Source organism: Belonocnema kinseyi, chromosome 1, assembly GCF_010883055.1.
Source record: "Belonocnema kinseyi isolate 2016_QV_RU_SX_M_011 chromosome 1, B_treatae_v1, whole genome shotgun sequence".
NCBI classification, from domain to species: domain Eukaryota; kingdom Metazoa; phylum Arthropoda; class Insecta; order Hymenoptera; family Cynipidae; genus Belonocnema; species Belonocnema kinseyi.
Window position 1 is genome coordinate 163,439,564 of NC_046657.1, and position 17,062 is coordinate 163,456,625.

Genomic DNA, 17,062 nt, shown 5'->3' on the forward strand with positions numbered 1-17,062 from the left:
TTAAAAATTCCACAGTTCAATTTTGTACAAAATTAATTTGTTGTTAATTCAACTGTTGCATTTTGAAGCAGTTTTGTCCCTGGAAAAATTGAACGTGGATTTTTCAATCAAAAAGGTTAATTTTCTATAAAAAGGCAAATTTGCAACGACACAATTTACTTTTCTATTAAGAATATATCAATTTTCAAATAAAAAAGAATAAATTTTCGAATTTTTATAGTAAAGCAATGATCTTTTTAATTCGATAGGGGAAATCTTCATTATTTAGAATCAGTAAAATCCGGAAAATTGATTTTTCGGCCCTATGGCTGGTTTCTTCGTTCCACGCCCATGACACCAAGAGCACGTAAATTTTAACTTTTCCCATATGGTACCACTTCCATACATTTTTTTTGCTATTAAGCCAAAAATTAGAAGCACCTTATTGAATACCTTAGTACTACATTTTGAGAACCTTCAAGAATACAAGGATCTTGGCTTCTATGGGATTCTTATGCGTCGCAGCGTTCCAAGGATGCATATATATATAAGTGTGTGTGTTTTTGTTTGTGTGTATATTTTTATATGCAAAACTCGCGCACACAATGTATACTTTAGATTCCTGATATGGGAGTGCCCCCATACCGCTTTCTATTGTATGATGATTTATGTGCGCTAGCCGGTCGGGTGTCAACAGACAATTGATTAAAATACACATACCTGACCATATAACCACTTAATGGCACCCTTGCCTGAAATTCGATCCCCTCGTTGAGTTCGACCCTCGACAAAAAAAGGAAGCAAAAAATTTGAAGGGATATTAATTTTGAGACTTCAATAAATTTTAATTGAGGTTCTAAGCTGAAGAATGCTCGGCACTTCCTCGATTATACCTAACTTAACAATTTTTTAAACTGCAATGGCATCCCGCTTCGTTTTGGGGGGTACCCTTAATAATCTTCGAGGTAAATCTTTGATACTCAACACCGCTGACCTTGAAAACGCTCTCTGTCTTTCTCACACACACCCTCTCAAATCACCTTTTTCGGTGTATCGGGATCCGATAAATCGGGAATCATATGTAATAAGAATAATTTTAGAAAGGAATAGATTGTTTATTTGAAATCACCGTGTGGATCGTTTATGAACTACGTTATCAATTTTCGGGGGGAAGGACATTGAAAAAAACTACGTTTGGCAACAGATTGGTGAGGAGAGCTCTAATGGACTTAACGTTACAAAATTCAATAACTTTTTGTGCGTTTTTTGATCATAAATTTTAAGAAGGTTTGCTACTTTTGTGAAAGATGTTTCTGCAACGTTTAAATTCAATAACAAATTCGTAATTTTGAAAATTACTTTCATATTTTAGACTTCACTCTATTTCAAATCTTTTCGTCGTTTTTCCTTTTTAAAGAACAAGTTTTTTTCATTTTTTTGGAGTAATTTCGTATTTTTCTGGATTTTTTCTTTTATATTTTGTTTTGATTAAAAATTCTAATAATTGATTGAAAAATTGCTCTTGTGTTGAAAATACAACTATTATCTAAAAAGTTCTTTTTTTAACTAATAACAAACAAACTCCATTATTGGTTGAAAATTTTTATTTTTATTGAAAATTTATCTGTTCTATTCGAAAATTTGACTACTTGATTGAAAAATCATGTATTTCGTACAAGTTTCGTCAAGAATAAATCTTTCCGGTTTGAAAATTGAGATAAGTTATCGAAAATTCAGCTTTTCTGCTTGAATATTCAGCGATTGCATGGGAAATTAAAATATATTGTTTGAAATGAAACTTTCTGTTTGAAATTCTTACTTTTAGATTTCTTATTATTTCTTATTATTATGGAAGATGCGGCTTTTTTGTTTAAAAATATATATTTTCATATAAACCATTTTTTGGTAAAAAAATACAGCAATGTACTTAAAAATTCTTCTTCTTGGTTAAAATTTAAATACTTTGGTAGAAAACTTCACGGTATGATTACAAATTAAACAATTTATTAGTAAAATTGACTACTTGATAGAAATTTTGTTGTTGTTTAAAGTTCATACCGTCGGTTTCAAAATTCAATTGCTTTGTGGAAAATTCATGCAATTTATTTCAATTCATCTTTTTGATTGGTGAATCAATTAAACTGCTAGAAAATTTTTTTTTTTTGATAAATAATTCTTTTTTCTTATACCAGAAATATTACTATTCTATTTTTGTTGAAAACTTTTTTTTTAAATTCAACTATTTTTTTTAAATACACCTTACCACATGTGGATTCAACTATTTTTTACTATAGTATTTTTCTTGGTTTAATTTAACCAGTCGAAAATTCTTTTTTTGTTCGTGGAAAATTAATTTTTTGAATGAAAATGTAACTATTCCATTTTTGGTTAACCCATTTCCAGGCCGAAGGAATTTGGCCATGTTACAGATAAACTATATATAGTTTAAAGGGTTCGATATGAATAAAAATACGAGTATGGCATGTATTGACTAGGGGGTTTTTGATGCGCAGAATTCAAATTTGCCATTAGTTTTGTAAAATTTATTTGTATAAACAATTTGTTTGAACAAATTATTGCGAATTTGAGTTTCTTTCAAAATAAATAAAGGAATCGGATTCTACGGAAAAAATACATGCCATAAACGTATTTTTATTTCATATTCTTATGATCGTCAAAAAATTATTCATATCGAAAAACGTATTACTTATTAATTTTTTGATTATGTATGTAGTTTAATAATTCAAACTACTATTTTAAACGTATTTTTTCAGTGGAATCCGATTTTGGTATTAATTTTGCAAAAGAACTTAATATTTCAATAATTTGTTGCAATGGTTTTTTTAACAAATTAATTTGGCAAAAATAATGGCAATATTTAAATTCAGCGTTGTCTGGAACCCCTTAAATCATATATAGTTTATCTGTACCATGGTCCAATTTCTTAGGCCTGAAAAAGGGTTATACATTTTTTTTCAATTCAACTATTTCTTTCAAAGTTTATCTATTTTGGTACTAAATTCAATTATATTTCTGTTGGGTGAAAGATACAAAAGTTTTGTGTCAAATTCATGTATTTTGTTGAAAATTCATGTTTTTGTGCAGAAAATTAATCTTTTTTTTTAATTGACCTCATTGGCTCTGGATTCGACTATTTTGTTATTAATTCTTTTTTGTAATCGTTTTAACTAGCAGAAAATTCGATTTCTTTGTTTAAAGGTAATCACTGAATATGTCCTAAGATAATTATAATTTTGTTGTTGAAAATTCTTCCATTTTAGTAGTAAATCTAACTTGATTATATAAGGTAGTAAATACAATTGTTTCGAAGAAAATGAATAGTATTTTGTTGAAAATTCATCCTTCTCGATGGAGAATCAATCTCGTTTTTTCCAAATTGATTTTAATGACTGTAGATGCGACTTATTATTATTTAATAGACTTTTTTCAATTTAACTAGTAGAAAAATTATCTTTTTTTAATGTTAATATTTCATTTTCGATTGCAATTTTTACATTCTTATTCATGAAAGTGTAATGTAATCGTCCAAATTTTCGATCTCTGGTTTTTAACGGATCTTTGCAATTCGGCACGCACAGCATCCGAAAATCATAAAATTTGATCGGTGCCTGTTTGTCTGTATGTCTCTCTGTGTGTCTGCCTGTATGTCTCTCTGTGTGTCTGTCTGTATGTCTCTATGTATGTCTCTATGTATATCTGCATGTATGGTTACCTGAATTTTGTAGCCACGTTAACTTTTGAAAGATTTGTCCAATCAAGTCAGCCTTTGATACGCTTCTTAAGGTTCCCAAAATAAACGTTAAGTTTGTTAATCAAATATATCCAAACAAAATTTAAAAATTTAGAGCATTTTGAAAATTTGAAAAAAAAATTTTGTCAATTTAAAAAATTGTCGTCAAAGTTTCTTATAGATGGGTAGTAGACTTGCAAATGATCCAAATAAAATGTTTAATTTTAATGAAAATTTAAAAAGTTGTACATATTTGAAAATTTTGAAAATATTTAGAAAAATAGAAAAAAATATATTTCTCCAAAATATTAGAAAATTTCATTTAAATTCATCCAAATTTCTATTAAATATAAAATATATGTTTTTCAAAACTATTATCATGAAATTTCTTAATTAGGCAAAAGTTCCAATAGTTGGATTATTTTCAAAAATATTCTATTTTGTTTTTAAGAGATCCGTAAGTTTAAAACGTTGTTTTTAGTAGATTTAAACAAGATTCACGAATTATCTTGATGAAGTTTTTCAATTGAACACAAGTTATCGAGCGCGAAGCGCGAGTTTCGTAATGAGAATATAAACGTCAAAGCCGTAGGTACTTGGAGACCCTTCTTTAAAAACAAATCGAAAAAAATGTCAGTTACAATTTATGGCTGTAATTTCTCAGAAGTTTAAATCACAGTTTTCGATTTAATTTATAGTATTTAAAATGTTAAAAAAAAATTAGTTAAAGTGTATGTATTAAGAATACGAAAACGTTCGCGAAGCGCGAGAGCGTAAGTGTGCGCCCTAGGCGAAAGCGTCGTGCGTCTAGCGCGCAATGAGATTGTACCCGCGCAAAGGGCATATTTTTTCTTTTAAATTGAGCTATTAGGTTACAAATTCAACTAATTTGAAGAAAATTTAACTATTTTTCTTTAAATTCAACTGTATAATTGGAAAATTATCTAATTGTAGAAACTTAATTTTCTGTTGAAAATTCTTAGTATTGGGTTGAAAAGTTAACTGTTTTGAGGATTCAACCCTTTATTTAAATATTTGTGCTTTTTACTTGATTTCAACAAGTGGAAAATTCATTTTCTTTCTTTGAAAAATTAATTTTTAACCTACATTTTCGAAAATGAATTCTCTTGAATTTGAAATTTATGCATTCATTGGTGAAATACAACAAATTAGATCTTTCGATGAGAATTCATTTATTTTGTTTGAGAACTTAACTATATTTTCTCAAAAATTTAAATAATTTTATAGAAATATGATTATTTTTGCATTAAATTTCTTCTAAAAAAATATTTACTCTCGTCACTCCACTGGGGATTAAACCAAATTACTCCTATGATAAATCAAACATCTGCCTTCAGATAGCGTATATTTCTGAAAAAAGATTCTTCTTTCGATCTCTTCAATAGCTTAATGGGAAAGCACCCGACCGGCAATCCGAAGTTCTGTTTCTCGATTCCCAGTGAAGCAAGAAGAGTAGATATTTTTTCAGCAAAAATGAAATCAATTTTTGAAAAATATATTCTCGATTGAGTCCAAAAGTGAAATTAATTATTTCCTGTTATTTGAAGATTTAACCTAATCGTTGGTTTAATGTCTAATTTTACGATGGTTAAATAGTAGCGTCAACGAAGCATTTTAGTTGGAAGTCCTCAAGAACAGTAAAACACTAAAAAAATTTCGAATAATTACTTATCATTTTTTTATATGCAGTGAAATAAAATTAATATACATAACACAATTAGAAATGTCTTTATTTATTTATTAATTATTTAAACAAATAATGGTGAGAAATTTAATATTCTATGTCAGACATTACAGAAAATATAATGAAATTTAAATAAATAAAATTTTATGAAGACTTGTTTGTCAGTTTTTTTTAAATATTTTATTAAATTGTAAATAATTTAGCCTTTTGCTCACATGTGCAAAAAATATAAAATTTAATTTTCATTAATATTCTGCGCATCAGAGATATGATCAATCGCAATGGATAATAACAATACCACGCTTGTTTATTATCACGTGGACATTTTATTTATTTTTACTGTCTCTAACAACTTATTACCTTATTTTCCCTAAATATCCACAAAAAACTCTGAAACTATCGATTTCCAAAATTACTTTCCGATGCTCTCTTTTTTCATGATAATATCTTAAATATATCAAAATTATTTATAATTAATTATTTTAGAGCTTTAGTAATAATTATAAGCCTTGCGAAAAAATATCATAGGGGATTCAAAAGAATCCAGAATAGGCCGTCCAAAAACACATGGAAAATATAAATGTGAATAACAATTTTTGTAAATTTAAATAAAATCAAAATAAATTTTTACAAATCTTTCTTATTCTCAAAACAGAATAATTTTGAAAATAAATCAATGGTTAAAAAAATAGTTAAAGTTTTAATCAAATAGATGAATTTTTAAGTAAAGTGATGAATCTTCACCTGAAATAGTTTAATTTTTATTTAAAAATAAACAATCAAACAAAAGTCAAGGACTTTAAAAAAAATAAAATTGTCAACCAAAGATATCAATTTTCAAGTAAAGCCATGCACCAAAGAATACATTTTTAACAATGTACTTCAAAATTCAACCTAGCAGTGGAATTTTCAACACAAATTATTAATTTTATACCTTAAAAGATGAATTTTTACCAAAACATGACGCTATAGTGTGTCAAACACGTAAATAGTTCTTGACCCAGGCAGCAAATTCTTACGATGTAAATATATAATTATTGACATACAATTTATTTTAATAACTTTCTTTATTCTGAAATTACTATATAAAGAGATTTTCAGAAAAAAATAGGGACAAAATTTAATTTTTAAAATAAATATCATAAATATTGCTTAAACAACATAAATAATTGTTTGCCCCCTCCAAAAGGCTTCTGAGCTTAAATAATTTACAAATTTTCTTTTTAATTATTGCTGTTTTTGAGGACTTCCAAATTTTGCCTGTTTTATGTATTCCTTGATTATACTAAAAATATATTTCACTGATCGACGTTAACAATCTTTGATGATAATAAAGATTCTTCGACATTTGATTAGTTTGGTATAAATTCAACAGAATCCCCCATATACCGAGAATTCCAAAATTGGTCATGTAATTTATGGATGACATTCTAGTCTCTAGTAGACCGCGTGAGCAAAATGGCTACGCAACTGCCTGAGTGACTGCTCCGTTAACTGGTCCAACTGAGGTATATTTTTATCCTTTTGTAACATTCACTCACAATCTCATGTTGAAATAAAAATTTGTTTGATCTTGTAGAAAATTATAAAAATATGCCCTAGTAGACCCAGTGAACGGCAGGTCACTATTTGGACACTTTATGGTCAGGCAATAGCCTAACCGTAGCGCTCACCGGGCCTGCAAGGTATTGAAACTAAAAATAAAAATAACAGTGAAAAATGAATTGTTAACAGGTGACAAGGCTCAGGTGCGTCATCTATCTCTGAGGACTTTGCTTCCCGATACCCCGGGTTATATGACCTACGAAGGTAGCACAACACATCCCGGATGTTGGGAGACTGCAGTCTGGCTCGTCCTGAACAAACCTATCTACATCACCGCCCAGGAAGTACGGTTATTTTGCAAAACTTATTTCCTCCTTTGAGGATACGATTCGGTGGACATAAATTGATTTTCGTCTTCTTTGTTCAAAGTTGTACGCCTTAAGGAGACTGATGCAGGGACCGGACAACTCACCAAAGGCACCCCTCGGGAACAACTCCAGACCGCTGCAGGGACTCCACCACAGAACTATCAGAACAAATATTGATTTTCACAAGGTAAGGCAAAGTCCAAGTTCAAAAAACCATGAGACCATTGTTTGGGACAACTTAGAGCAAAGATAATAAAAAAAAAGTTGTGAGAGTTTATCAAAGTTCGAGACATGTTTGAGAAAGTTTGGGCTTAGATCCAAACTATTATCGATCAGGGAGCGTTCACATATTACGTACCATTATTTTCGACCTTTTTTAACCACCCTGCCCCCGTTTCTGTGTAACAGACCTTTATATTTTATTTGGACTCACCACCTTCCTACATAGCTGTTACGGAACATTTTTTTAATTTTTGTTTCAAAACCTAATAGACGTTTTCTTAATAAAAAGAAGTTTTTTTAGGGTGAAGTATTGCCTGGAAGTAAATCAAACAATATTTTGAAGTGCCACTGAATTCTTTTTCAATATTTTTTTTCAAGTCATACAAATACATTCGTAACTGGATTTAGTGATATAGTGATTTAGGAAACCGACACTAAGTCCAGATTTGACTGTATTGAAGTTACTTAATGGAAGTAATAATGAAAATTTACCAATTTAAAACTTATGTTGATAACCATTAAGAATACAAAATAATATTAATAATGATAGAATATAATAATTCCCAATAACTATTTTTTATAAGTTTTTTGAACACCTAAATTTGAGCTAAAATTAAATTCTACAAGATGAGAATGAGTAAATAAGTATTATCAAGCTATTTTGAAATTTATATGAATATAGGTTTCAGAAGATTCTCAAAACAATTAAAAAATATTTTTAAGTATCTTAGATGTGTCAAAAAATAATCGATAAAGGTTTTAGAGAAACTTTGTCTATTTTATAGGATTCAACCAAACATCAGGAAAAATTTAAGTATTTTTAAAAGATTTTTCAGAATTTTAGAAGTTCGGAAGGAATTAAGAAATATTTCTTAAATTTTCGAAAAAGTTTCCAAACTTTAAATATTTTTAATCTATTTAAAACTTCTCACATCCTAAAAATCATTTGTAACTGACTCGAATTTTTCCTAAAAGTTTGAAAAATTATAAAACTAAAAAAGGCCTTCTAATCTTATACATTTTCTCAGGAATTTAAGAAATTTTGTTTATTTTATTGAAATATTTTGGAATATTTTAAAAGTTTTTTTAATCTTGAAAGATCTGCATTTGAGAAAATCTGGTGAAGTTTGAAACCCTTCATAAACCTCTTAAATTTTTTAAAATAATTTTTGGATTTATTGAATATTTTGCCGATTTTGAAATTTCACCAAATATAAGCATTTTGCTTAAAAATTTTTTATACACTTTTTCGAAATTTTGGGATATCATTTGAAATGTTTAAAAACCAAGAGCATGTAAATTTAAATAAATTCATTTTCAATTATTATTTTCTCTTAATGTCTCTTCAGACTTCGTAAACCTTGTGATCGTTAAAAATTATTCAAATTTTTTCTGAATTTTGGTAAAGTTATGCAAAATTAAAAAAATTACCATACAATCTTTCAGATCCTTCCTGGACAGTTTCAAAAATTTTCAAATTTTTTGTAGAACGTAATATAACCAAATTGAAAATTTTTGCTTTAAAATCTTTTACAATCTTTTAAAGAAATTGCATATTTTTAATTTTCTGTTAGAATTCATTACAAAACAATCACTTAACATTTTTCCATGAATCTTAAGGACATCTTTTTTCATTATTTTGAAACCTTAAAAAATTCAGTTCTTACCTTACATGTTTTTAATTCCTAAAATTTGTTTAAAAATGGTTTCAGTCTTACACATCTTTTTCCATAGATTTTTAAATTTTCAAATCTTGGGATTAGTATTTTTTAAATAAGACTTAAAGAATTGAAAATTGCCCAAGAAATCTTTGAAAAAAATTTAATCTCAAATAAAATAAATAAATCTTATGACGAAGTAACATTATTTATTTAGAAAATTTGATATACAGAGTTTATGATGCAGAAAAATCGTAAAATAAATATGTTACCTAATCAGTTTATAATACCCCCCCCCCCCCAAATCACACACAAACACAAACAAACATAACAGGCCGTAATGAAAACCCTCCTATTTCCAAATAATTTAGAATTGGTGGTGTCAGAACTTCTTGCAAATAAATTTTTTAAATCAAACAAAAAAATTATTTTCTGTAGTTAATTGTTATAAATAAATTAAGTTAATGGTCTGCATCATGTATTTTTTATTTTTACAGATCATTCTTGCAGTTAAATCACTTGCTTTGATTTACAAAATCATACTTGATCATAAAAATTTATCATCTAAAATTTAAAAATTATTTTAAAAATAAGTTATGAAAATAAGTGCGCAATGTGGAGACTTAAATGTAGAGAGAAATAGACTTTTCCTTTATTTTCTTTTGAAATTATATTTTCCGTGATGTTCAATGATAAAAATTCGTGTTCCTATATTTTTAAACATTTTGAAACAAATTACGTAAACAAAGTTAGAGTTGGAACATTAAAAGGCAGAGGAAAATAGTATTTTCTCTTAGTTTTCTTCAAATTAAATCATCAGCAATGTTTAGTGAGAAAGCATTTTCATTTCTAAGAAATTGATTAAGCAAATGCTTGTTCATAAAATTTGGTTCTGCGACATTTTTTTCTTCAATCTAGCTAGCTCATTCAATTTAAAAATTTTTTTAGAGTGTGGATGTGAACAGAAAAAATACTTGCTTGCTGCCTTCAAAAGTTCACACCAGACATTTTATTATATAATTTGTTTATAAAATCATAGACAAGTGTCACAGGACGAAGTTTTACCACTAAACATCATTTAAAACATAATTTTATTAATATTAAGAAAAAATAACATTTTCGATGAATTTAGATATTAAAAGTTGGCATTTTTTAAATCTAATTTGTTCATAAAATTAATAAAAAATATGGGATGACAAATTTGTATGATGGAGTATCATTTTTCAATGAAAGCAAGTAATTTACACTCGAGAATAGTCTTTGCAAACAAAAAATTGATAAAAACAGATATTTCGGGTTTCACTCGTGTAAAAAACTACGAATTGTTTGCCGACGTTTCGTGAACATTGCAGTTAACATCTTCAGGGCTGACCTGAAACTAAGGTATCAGGTCATGATGTTCTTAGGTATACTGTCTACGATGCCTGTGATTGGCCAGAGCGCCAGAGCGTATATACCTAAGAACATCATGACCTCATCATGATACCTCAGTTTCAGGTCAGCCCTGAAGATGTGAACTGCAATGTTCACGAAACGTCGGCAAACAATTCTTAGTTTTTTACACGAGTGAAACCCGAAATATCTCTTTTTATCAAAATGAATCACCATGAAAGCATAAAATTTATTATCAAAAAATTGATAATGCAGGCTGTTTGGTTATTTAATTTATTTATAACAATTAAATTCACCAGATAATTTTTTTGTTGCTTTCAAACACACCTGCGCATCCACTCTAGTGATGCTGAACTTTAGCAAAAATTTTCTAAGAAAATAAAAATAAGAAAGAAAATATCGATAATTTTTTCGCTTTTTTCATTAGCAAAAATGTTTAAAGAAGCAAAAAAGTAAACTTTATTTATATATAAACATTGATGTTAAAAGTCTATATTTTGTTTCATGCATTATTCTTGAAATATAAAAGAATTTTCGCTCACACAAAAAACATTTGCAGATGCCAGTTTTAATAAGTAATTTATTACAAGATTCAAGTTTATCTGATACAAGAAAGATGTTATATTAAATACACTAGAACCTAGATTTATGTAACTCAACTAATTCAACTCATGTGATAAGAGTAAGGCCCTCATACTGTTTGTCACGTTTGAATGCAAATCACTGCACAAAAGCAGTTGATTCAAATCGAGGTTTTAGTGTAATTTGAATTTATTTCAAATATCCAAAGCCGTCTACAAACATACCTAATTGCCATTATTTTTTATTTTTGCAGAGACCAGAAGCGAAGTGTCCTACAATGGCCAATGACATGAAATACAAAGGTATGCGGAATTATATGAATAAATAAATAATCCTTTTTAAAAAAAAGGTGTGTCAAGAAAATGTCGGGAGCATGGTTGTCGCTCTTCCTCAAATAGATTGGGTAAATCGAAAAACTCTATATAAAGAATGTCACATTGATTTGCACAACAAAGCTTACGGAAGCGTAAGATTTATTAATGTGGAATTTTATTGTTTAATCAAAGCCAGCTATATTCAGCAGATTTAAAATTAGTCTTCAGCATAAGCCAAAGTAACTTTATTGTCAAGTATTAATCAAGAGTTATCTTTTTGCAACAGATGATAAATTACAATTTTTTAATATTTTCATTGTATTATTTTAAATAAAATAATAATTTTTTATAACCAAAACTTACTTAAAAACTTAAATTTTGAACGAAAGAAAGTAATTTTTAGCAAAAAGGTATTTTGAGAAAGATAGTTTAATTTTTAAGCAAGAAATCTACTTTAAAATAAAATTATGAATCTTCAATCCAATAATTGAGTTTTTAACCCCAATTTGAAAATTCTATGAAAAAAGACAAATCTTTATCTAAATAGATAAATTTTCAACAAAATAGATAAAGCTTTAACAGAATTCTTCAATTTTTGACAAAACAGGAATTTTTAGCGAAGAAGATTGTCTATCAAAAAAGATAAATTTTTGATGAAAAAATAGAATAGTTACAGTTCAAGAACTAATTTTCAAAATTTATGAAATTTAAATTAGACCGAAATCCAAATGAAAAATCCCACTTAACGTCAGATAATCAAATTGATGCAAAATATGTGTGAAAATTCTTTTTTATGCATGAAACTAGTTTTGGTTTAAAATATATTTTTTTTTGGATTAATATATCAACGATAGAATTTTTGAAAAGAATTTATGTTTTGAGTTAAAATTATTTTTTAACAAAATACACGAATTTTCAATAAAATTTGTAATTAAAAGGAATTTTTAAAACAATGCCTACATTTTTCACTCAAGAAATGAATTCTTAACAGGAAAAGTACGAATTTCAAATAAAATAGTTAACTCCTTAAGTAAGGTGATTACTGTACAAATAAAATAATGACTCTTCAAGAAAAAAGATTAATCATTTTTAACTCAGTAGTTTAATCCTGAACCTGAAATATGAATTTTTTTCCAATAAGTTAATTTTAAAGAAAATAGTTTCAACTTGAAAAATTAAATTTCCACAAAAAAGAACAAATGGTTACAAAAATAGTTCAATTTCTAAGCAAGGTAATTAATTTAAAAATGAAATAATGACTGTTTAGCAAACAAAATTTTCTAACCCAATAATTGAATTTTCAATCCAAGATATTACTTTTCTTAAAGATGAATTTTTATTAAATTAGATGAATTTTCAACAAAATGGTTGAAATTTCAACAAAAAGAAGAATTTTTAAGCAAGCGAGTTAAATGTCTATAAAAAAAGTCGACAAGGAATGGAATAGTTATATTTTCAGTTAAAAAGTAATAATTTTCACTTTAAAAAACGAATTTTCAGTCAAAAGAATAAGTTTTCAGCCAAAAAAATTAATATTTAAGAAAACAATTACATTTTGAAGCAATTTTATTAATTTTCAAATAAAATAATCACTTTTTAAGAGAAAAAAATTAACCCAGCAGTTGGATTTTCAAACCCAAATATGAATGTTTTTCCAAAAAAGATAAATTATTAAACAAACAGATGAATTTTCAAGGAAGCAGTTTAATTTTTTACTACTCTTCAACAACAACATAATCATTTTCTGACCCAATAGTTAAATTTTCAACCTAAAAGGTGAATTTTATGCTAAAAAAGGAAAACAAACAGATCATTTTTTAACCAAAAAGTTAAAATTTCAGCCAAATACTAAAATCCACAACCAATAAGATTATATCTCTAGAAAAACAGATAAATTTTCAGCATAAAGTGGGATATTTAGATTTTCAGTAAACAACTGTAATTCCATTAATAGAAAACTAATTTTCAATCTAAAAAATGAATTTCCAACGAGAAATATCAATTTTTTACAAAACACATGAATGTTTAAAAGAATTTTAAATTTTTAGAGAAATTTCTAACTCACTAGTCAAAGATCTAAATAAAGAAATGAGGAAATACATTTTAAAAAAAGGTGAATCATTTACAATAAAAATTAATACTCTACTACCACAGAGACATTTGTAACGAGATACAGAAAATTGTAATTAATAGCTGAATTTTCAACTGAAGGAGATTGATGTTCAAACAAACATGATATAGTGAAATTTTCATTTAATAATATTAATCAACAACAACAAAAAATGTAAAAAATGAGTTAAATTTTGAACAAGTTAAAGGGTTCTTCCACTAAAATTATTATTAACCAAACAAATGTATTTTTAACTGAGTAGTTTAACTTCCAACCCATCAGTTGGATTTCAAACCAAAAATTTTATTTCTACGAGTTATTTATCTTTGAAGATATGGAAAATCTCTAAAGTGTCAAGCTTTAAATTAAACTTTGTTACAATACGGGATCAAGATGAAAATATAGAAGAATAGATATTTTCCATTGATAATGAAAATGCCATTTTCACAGTTACTATAAATAAAGCTCCTTGCACTCTTGTCAAATATAAATTGGAATACTTTTGTATACTTGTAAGCATTATTCTTGATTAGATAAAATTTTACATTATATATTAAGTTCAAACGCTTGATTTTAATTCTACCTCGATTAAAAAAGTCAAGGACTTTTAAGGTCCTTGAGGTCGCCTATTTGAACGGCCTTGAAACGTACAATTTCAATAATTTGAAGGCAGGAGGGGCCCCCACCTCTACCGCGACTTTCAGGTCATTTTTGTCAAGCTACGTTCATTGGCTGCCCGGCCTTCTGTCGATGCGCACACTGTAAGCAATTTTTGCAACTGTACACGTACCGAAAAGAGCGGGTCAATTTAAAATTGATAAATATGTACTCAATTCAAACCCACGAGGTCTTCCTGCTCTTCGGGCCTCTACTTAATTATTCAGCCACTGACGCGACGTGCGTACAAGGACTGTGGTGTGAGTTGACGGAACTGCGAAATTTCAAATAACCGTCTATGGGATACTTAAAATAGACGAAATTTAAAATAGGCGAGATTTCAAATAGGCAAGGACTGTACATTCTATTATACTGTCATTCTATTTTCTAGATAAATAAAATTAGGGCAATTATTTGGAAAATAATTTCGAATTTTTCTTTTCGACTTATAGCCAACACATGGCGAGACGTTGGTGACTCCTACTCTCGGAATATTTACTGAGATTGGCTGAATGATGACGCTTGGCTTTTTCGTCCAGATGAAGACATCAAGGAGTCAAATTGTGAAGAAGGATCGAACAAATTATTTTTTATGGGGATTTCGAGTTCGATTGATTGCCATTAATCACCTTCCCACGTGATCGAAAAATGTCAGGTTTCACAGACTATGAAAGAGTGTAGTGTAAAATAAAAAATAAATCAATAAACTGTTGGGTTGTGCATATACGATACGCGTATTGTGTGTTCCAAATATACGTACATTGTTAAATTTACTCGCATGTAGTGTAAAATACGTAAATTAGAAGATATTCCGTATGGCAAACTAAACCTTGTGACGCATGCAAGTTCCTGTATGAGAATCATTGAGGAAAATCGAAAATTATACAACAGAAGGACGAGGACACTAGTTAAAAATCATTGTAAAAATTGTGTAAAAACAGGAATGAAAGTATACTGCAAAAGTTTCAAATAATAAAAAAGGCCTGCAAATAATGGGGTCGTCAGTTGTTGGAAAGTGGAGGGTTATTTCCGAAGTAATTTTTACGTAGAATCCGAATCCGGGGTCAGAATTGGCCCATTACGTAAGAATTGTAAGATATTTGAGAATATGTACCTAAAAAATGGCATTTTGGCTACTTTTGAGATTATGTACAGAAGACGCAAAATTTTTCGAGATTTCAACAACCCCGAACAACTTCAAGTACAAATGTTTAAGAGAAAACACTCAGTATAAAATGTCTGGCTCAAAGTATTTAAAGCAAATGCTCAAGACATAATGGGACATATCTTGTGAATTCAAATTGGCATAACTTGGTAAAGAAAAATGGTAATTGAACTCTGCGACTCACAAATTAAACAAAAAGAGTAGTACTATATGCTAAACTTAAGAAAAATCCCAAAAATGTTTTGTATTCTGTACATAACCTCAAATGTATCCAAAGACGCCATTTTTTGCGTTCCTAACCTCAAATAGCTTAAAATTCTGACCCCGGGTTCGGATTCTACGTAAAAAATTATTTCGGAAATGACCCTCCACTTTCTAAAAACAAAACCATGTTGGCCTGTGTAATCACATGTTTAGATTTTGCTTTTCTGAGTTTTTTGTCATTTGAGCGAGGTAAAACGATATTGGCAATGTATATAGATAAATTTGAGAGGAGAGGAACCAAGTTAAGGCGAATCGATAGAGCGATAAAGTAAAGCCGATAATTTACGAACTATTTAAATGCATAGTAAATAAGGGAGCGTTCACATATTACGTAACATTATTTTAGACCATTTTTTCCCCCTACCCTTCCCAATTTAGCACACCTTAATATTTCTTTTTGGATACCTCAGCCCCTCCTACACTCATCTCCTTTACGTAACATTTTTTGTATTTTGTTTAAAGAATAACAGACTGTTTGCATATTTTCCTTAATTATGCAAATATTGAAGTTGCCTAATACCCTAGTCAGTCACACTGGGTGATATGTACCCGGACTGATTATTCACACGTAAGACGCCTAACCAATTTAAAACATTTTTTTCAAATGAAAATGATAAATATATCATATTCTTATAATTGGAATATATTTGACTATGTTTCAACTTCACTTTAAAATGTTCTGAACATTTTTTGGAAAAATACTTTTTAAATGACACTTCGTCAAACATCGACTAGGGTTATAGTTACCCAGTGTAGCGGTATTGTTCGAAAAAGGAGGTGTGATTGTCTAGGGTTAAGTACTAATTGAAATTCACAAATGAAAAATGTTTCTTAATACCATACATGATACAAAACAATGTTAATAATAATAATAATAATAATAATCAAATACCAAATTTATTTGTTAAATGTTCTGGAATACTAAAATTGGAGCTGAAATTAAATTGATATAAATATGTATATGTTTTATGAGATTTTTGATAGAATTAAAAAATAATTTTTTTAATATTTATACATGTATCAAATAAGAATTTAGAAGATTTTTGTTTTACAGGATTTCACAAAATGTTATGAAAAAGTCGAGTCTTTTTAAAAGAAGTTTAGGACTTTTAGAAGCTTGGAAGAAATCAACAAAAATTTGATAAATTTTCAAAAATGTGACCAGTTTTTAAAAAATAATTTAAATCTATTTAAAACCTCCTAAATTCCTTAAATGGTTTTAAATATCTCGAATTCTTCTTCAAATTAAAAAAAAAAGACTTCTGATCTTCTAGATTTTGTTTGGAATTTTAAGATAATTAGTTTATTCTCTAGTAACCTTTCGAAATTTGCGTGAAGCTTCTGAAGTTT

General features: G+C 28.2%; 1 protein-coding gene across 1 annotated transcript in view; it reads left to right on the top strand.

Moving 5' to 3' along the window:
* The window catches only part of LOC117171836 (carbonic anhydrase-related protein 10-like), a 201,710-nt gene extending 186,389 nt beyond the window's left edge, over positions 1-15,321 (top strand). The window contains exons 5-8 of the mRNA XM_033359474.1: positions 7,170-7,324; positions 7,410-7,535; positions 11,456-11,504; positions 14,736-15,321. Of these exons, the coding sequence (XP_033215365.1) occupies positions 7,170-7,324; positions 7,410-7,535; positions 11,456-11,504; positions 14,736-14,785 (380 nt within the window). The 3' untranslated portion in view covers positions 14,786-15,321. The remainder of the gene's footprint in view (positions 1-7,169; positions 7,325-7,409; positions 7,536-11,455; positions 11,505-14,735) is intronic.
* Positions 15,322-17,062: the final 1,741 nt, after the last annotated feature.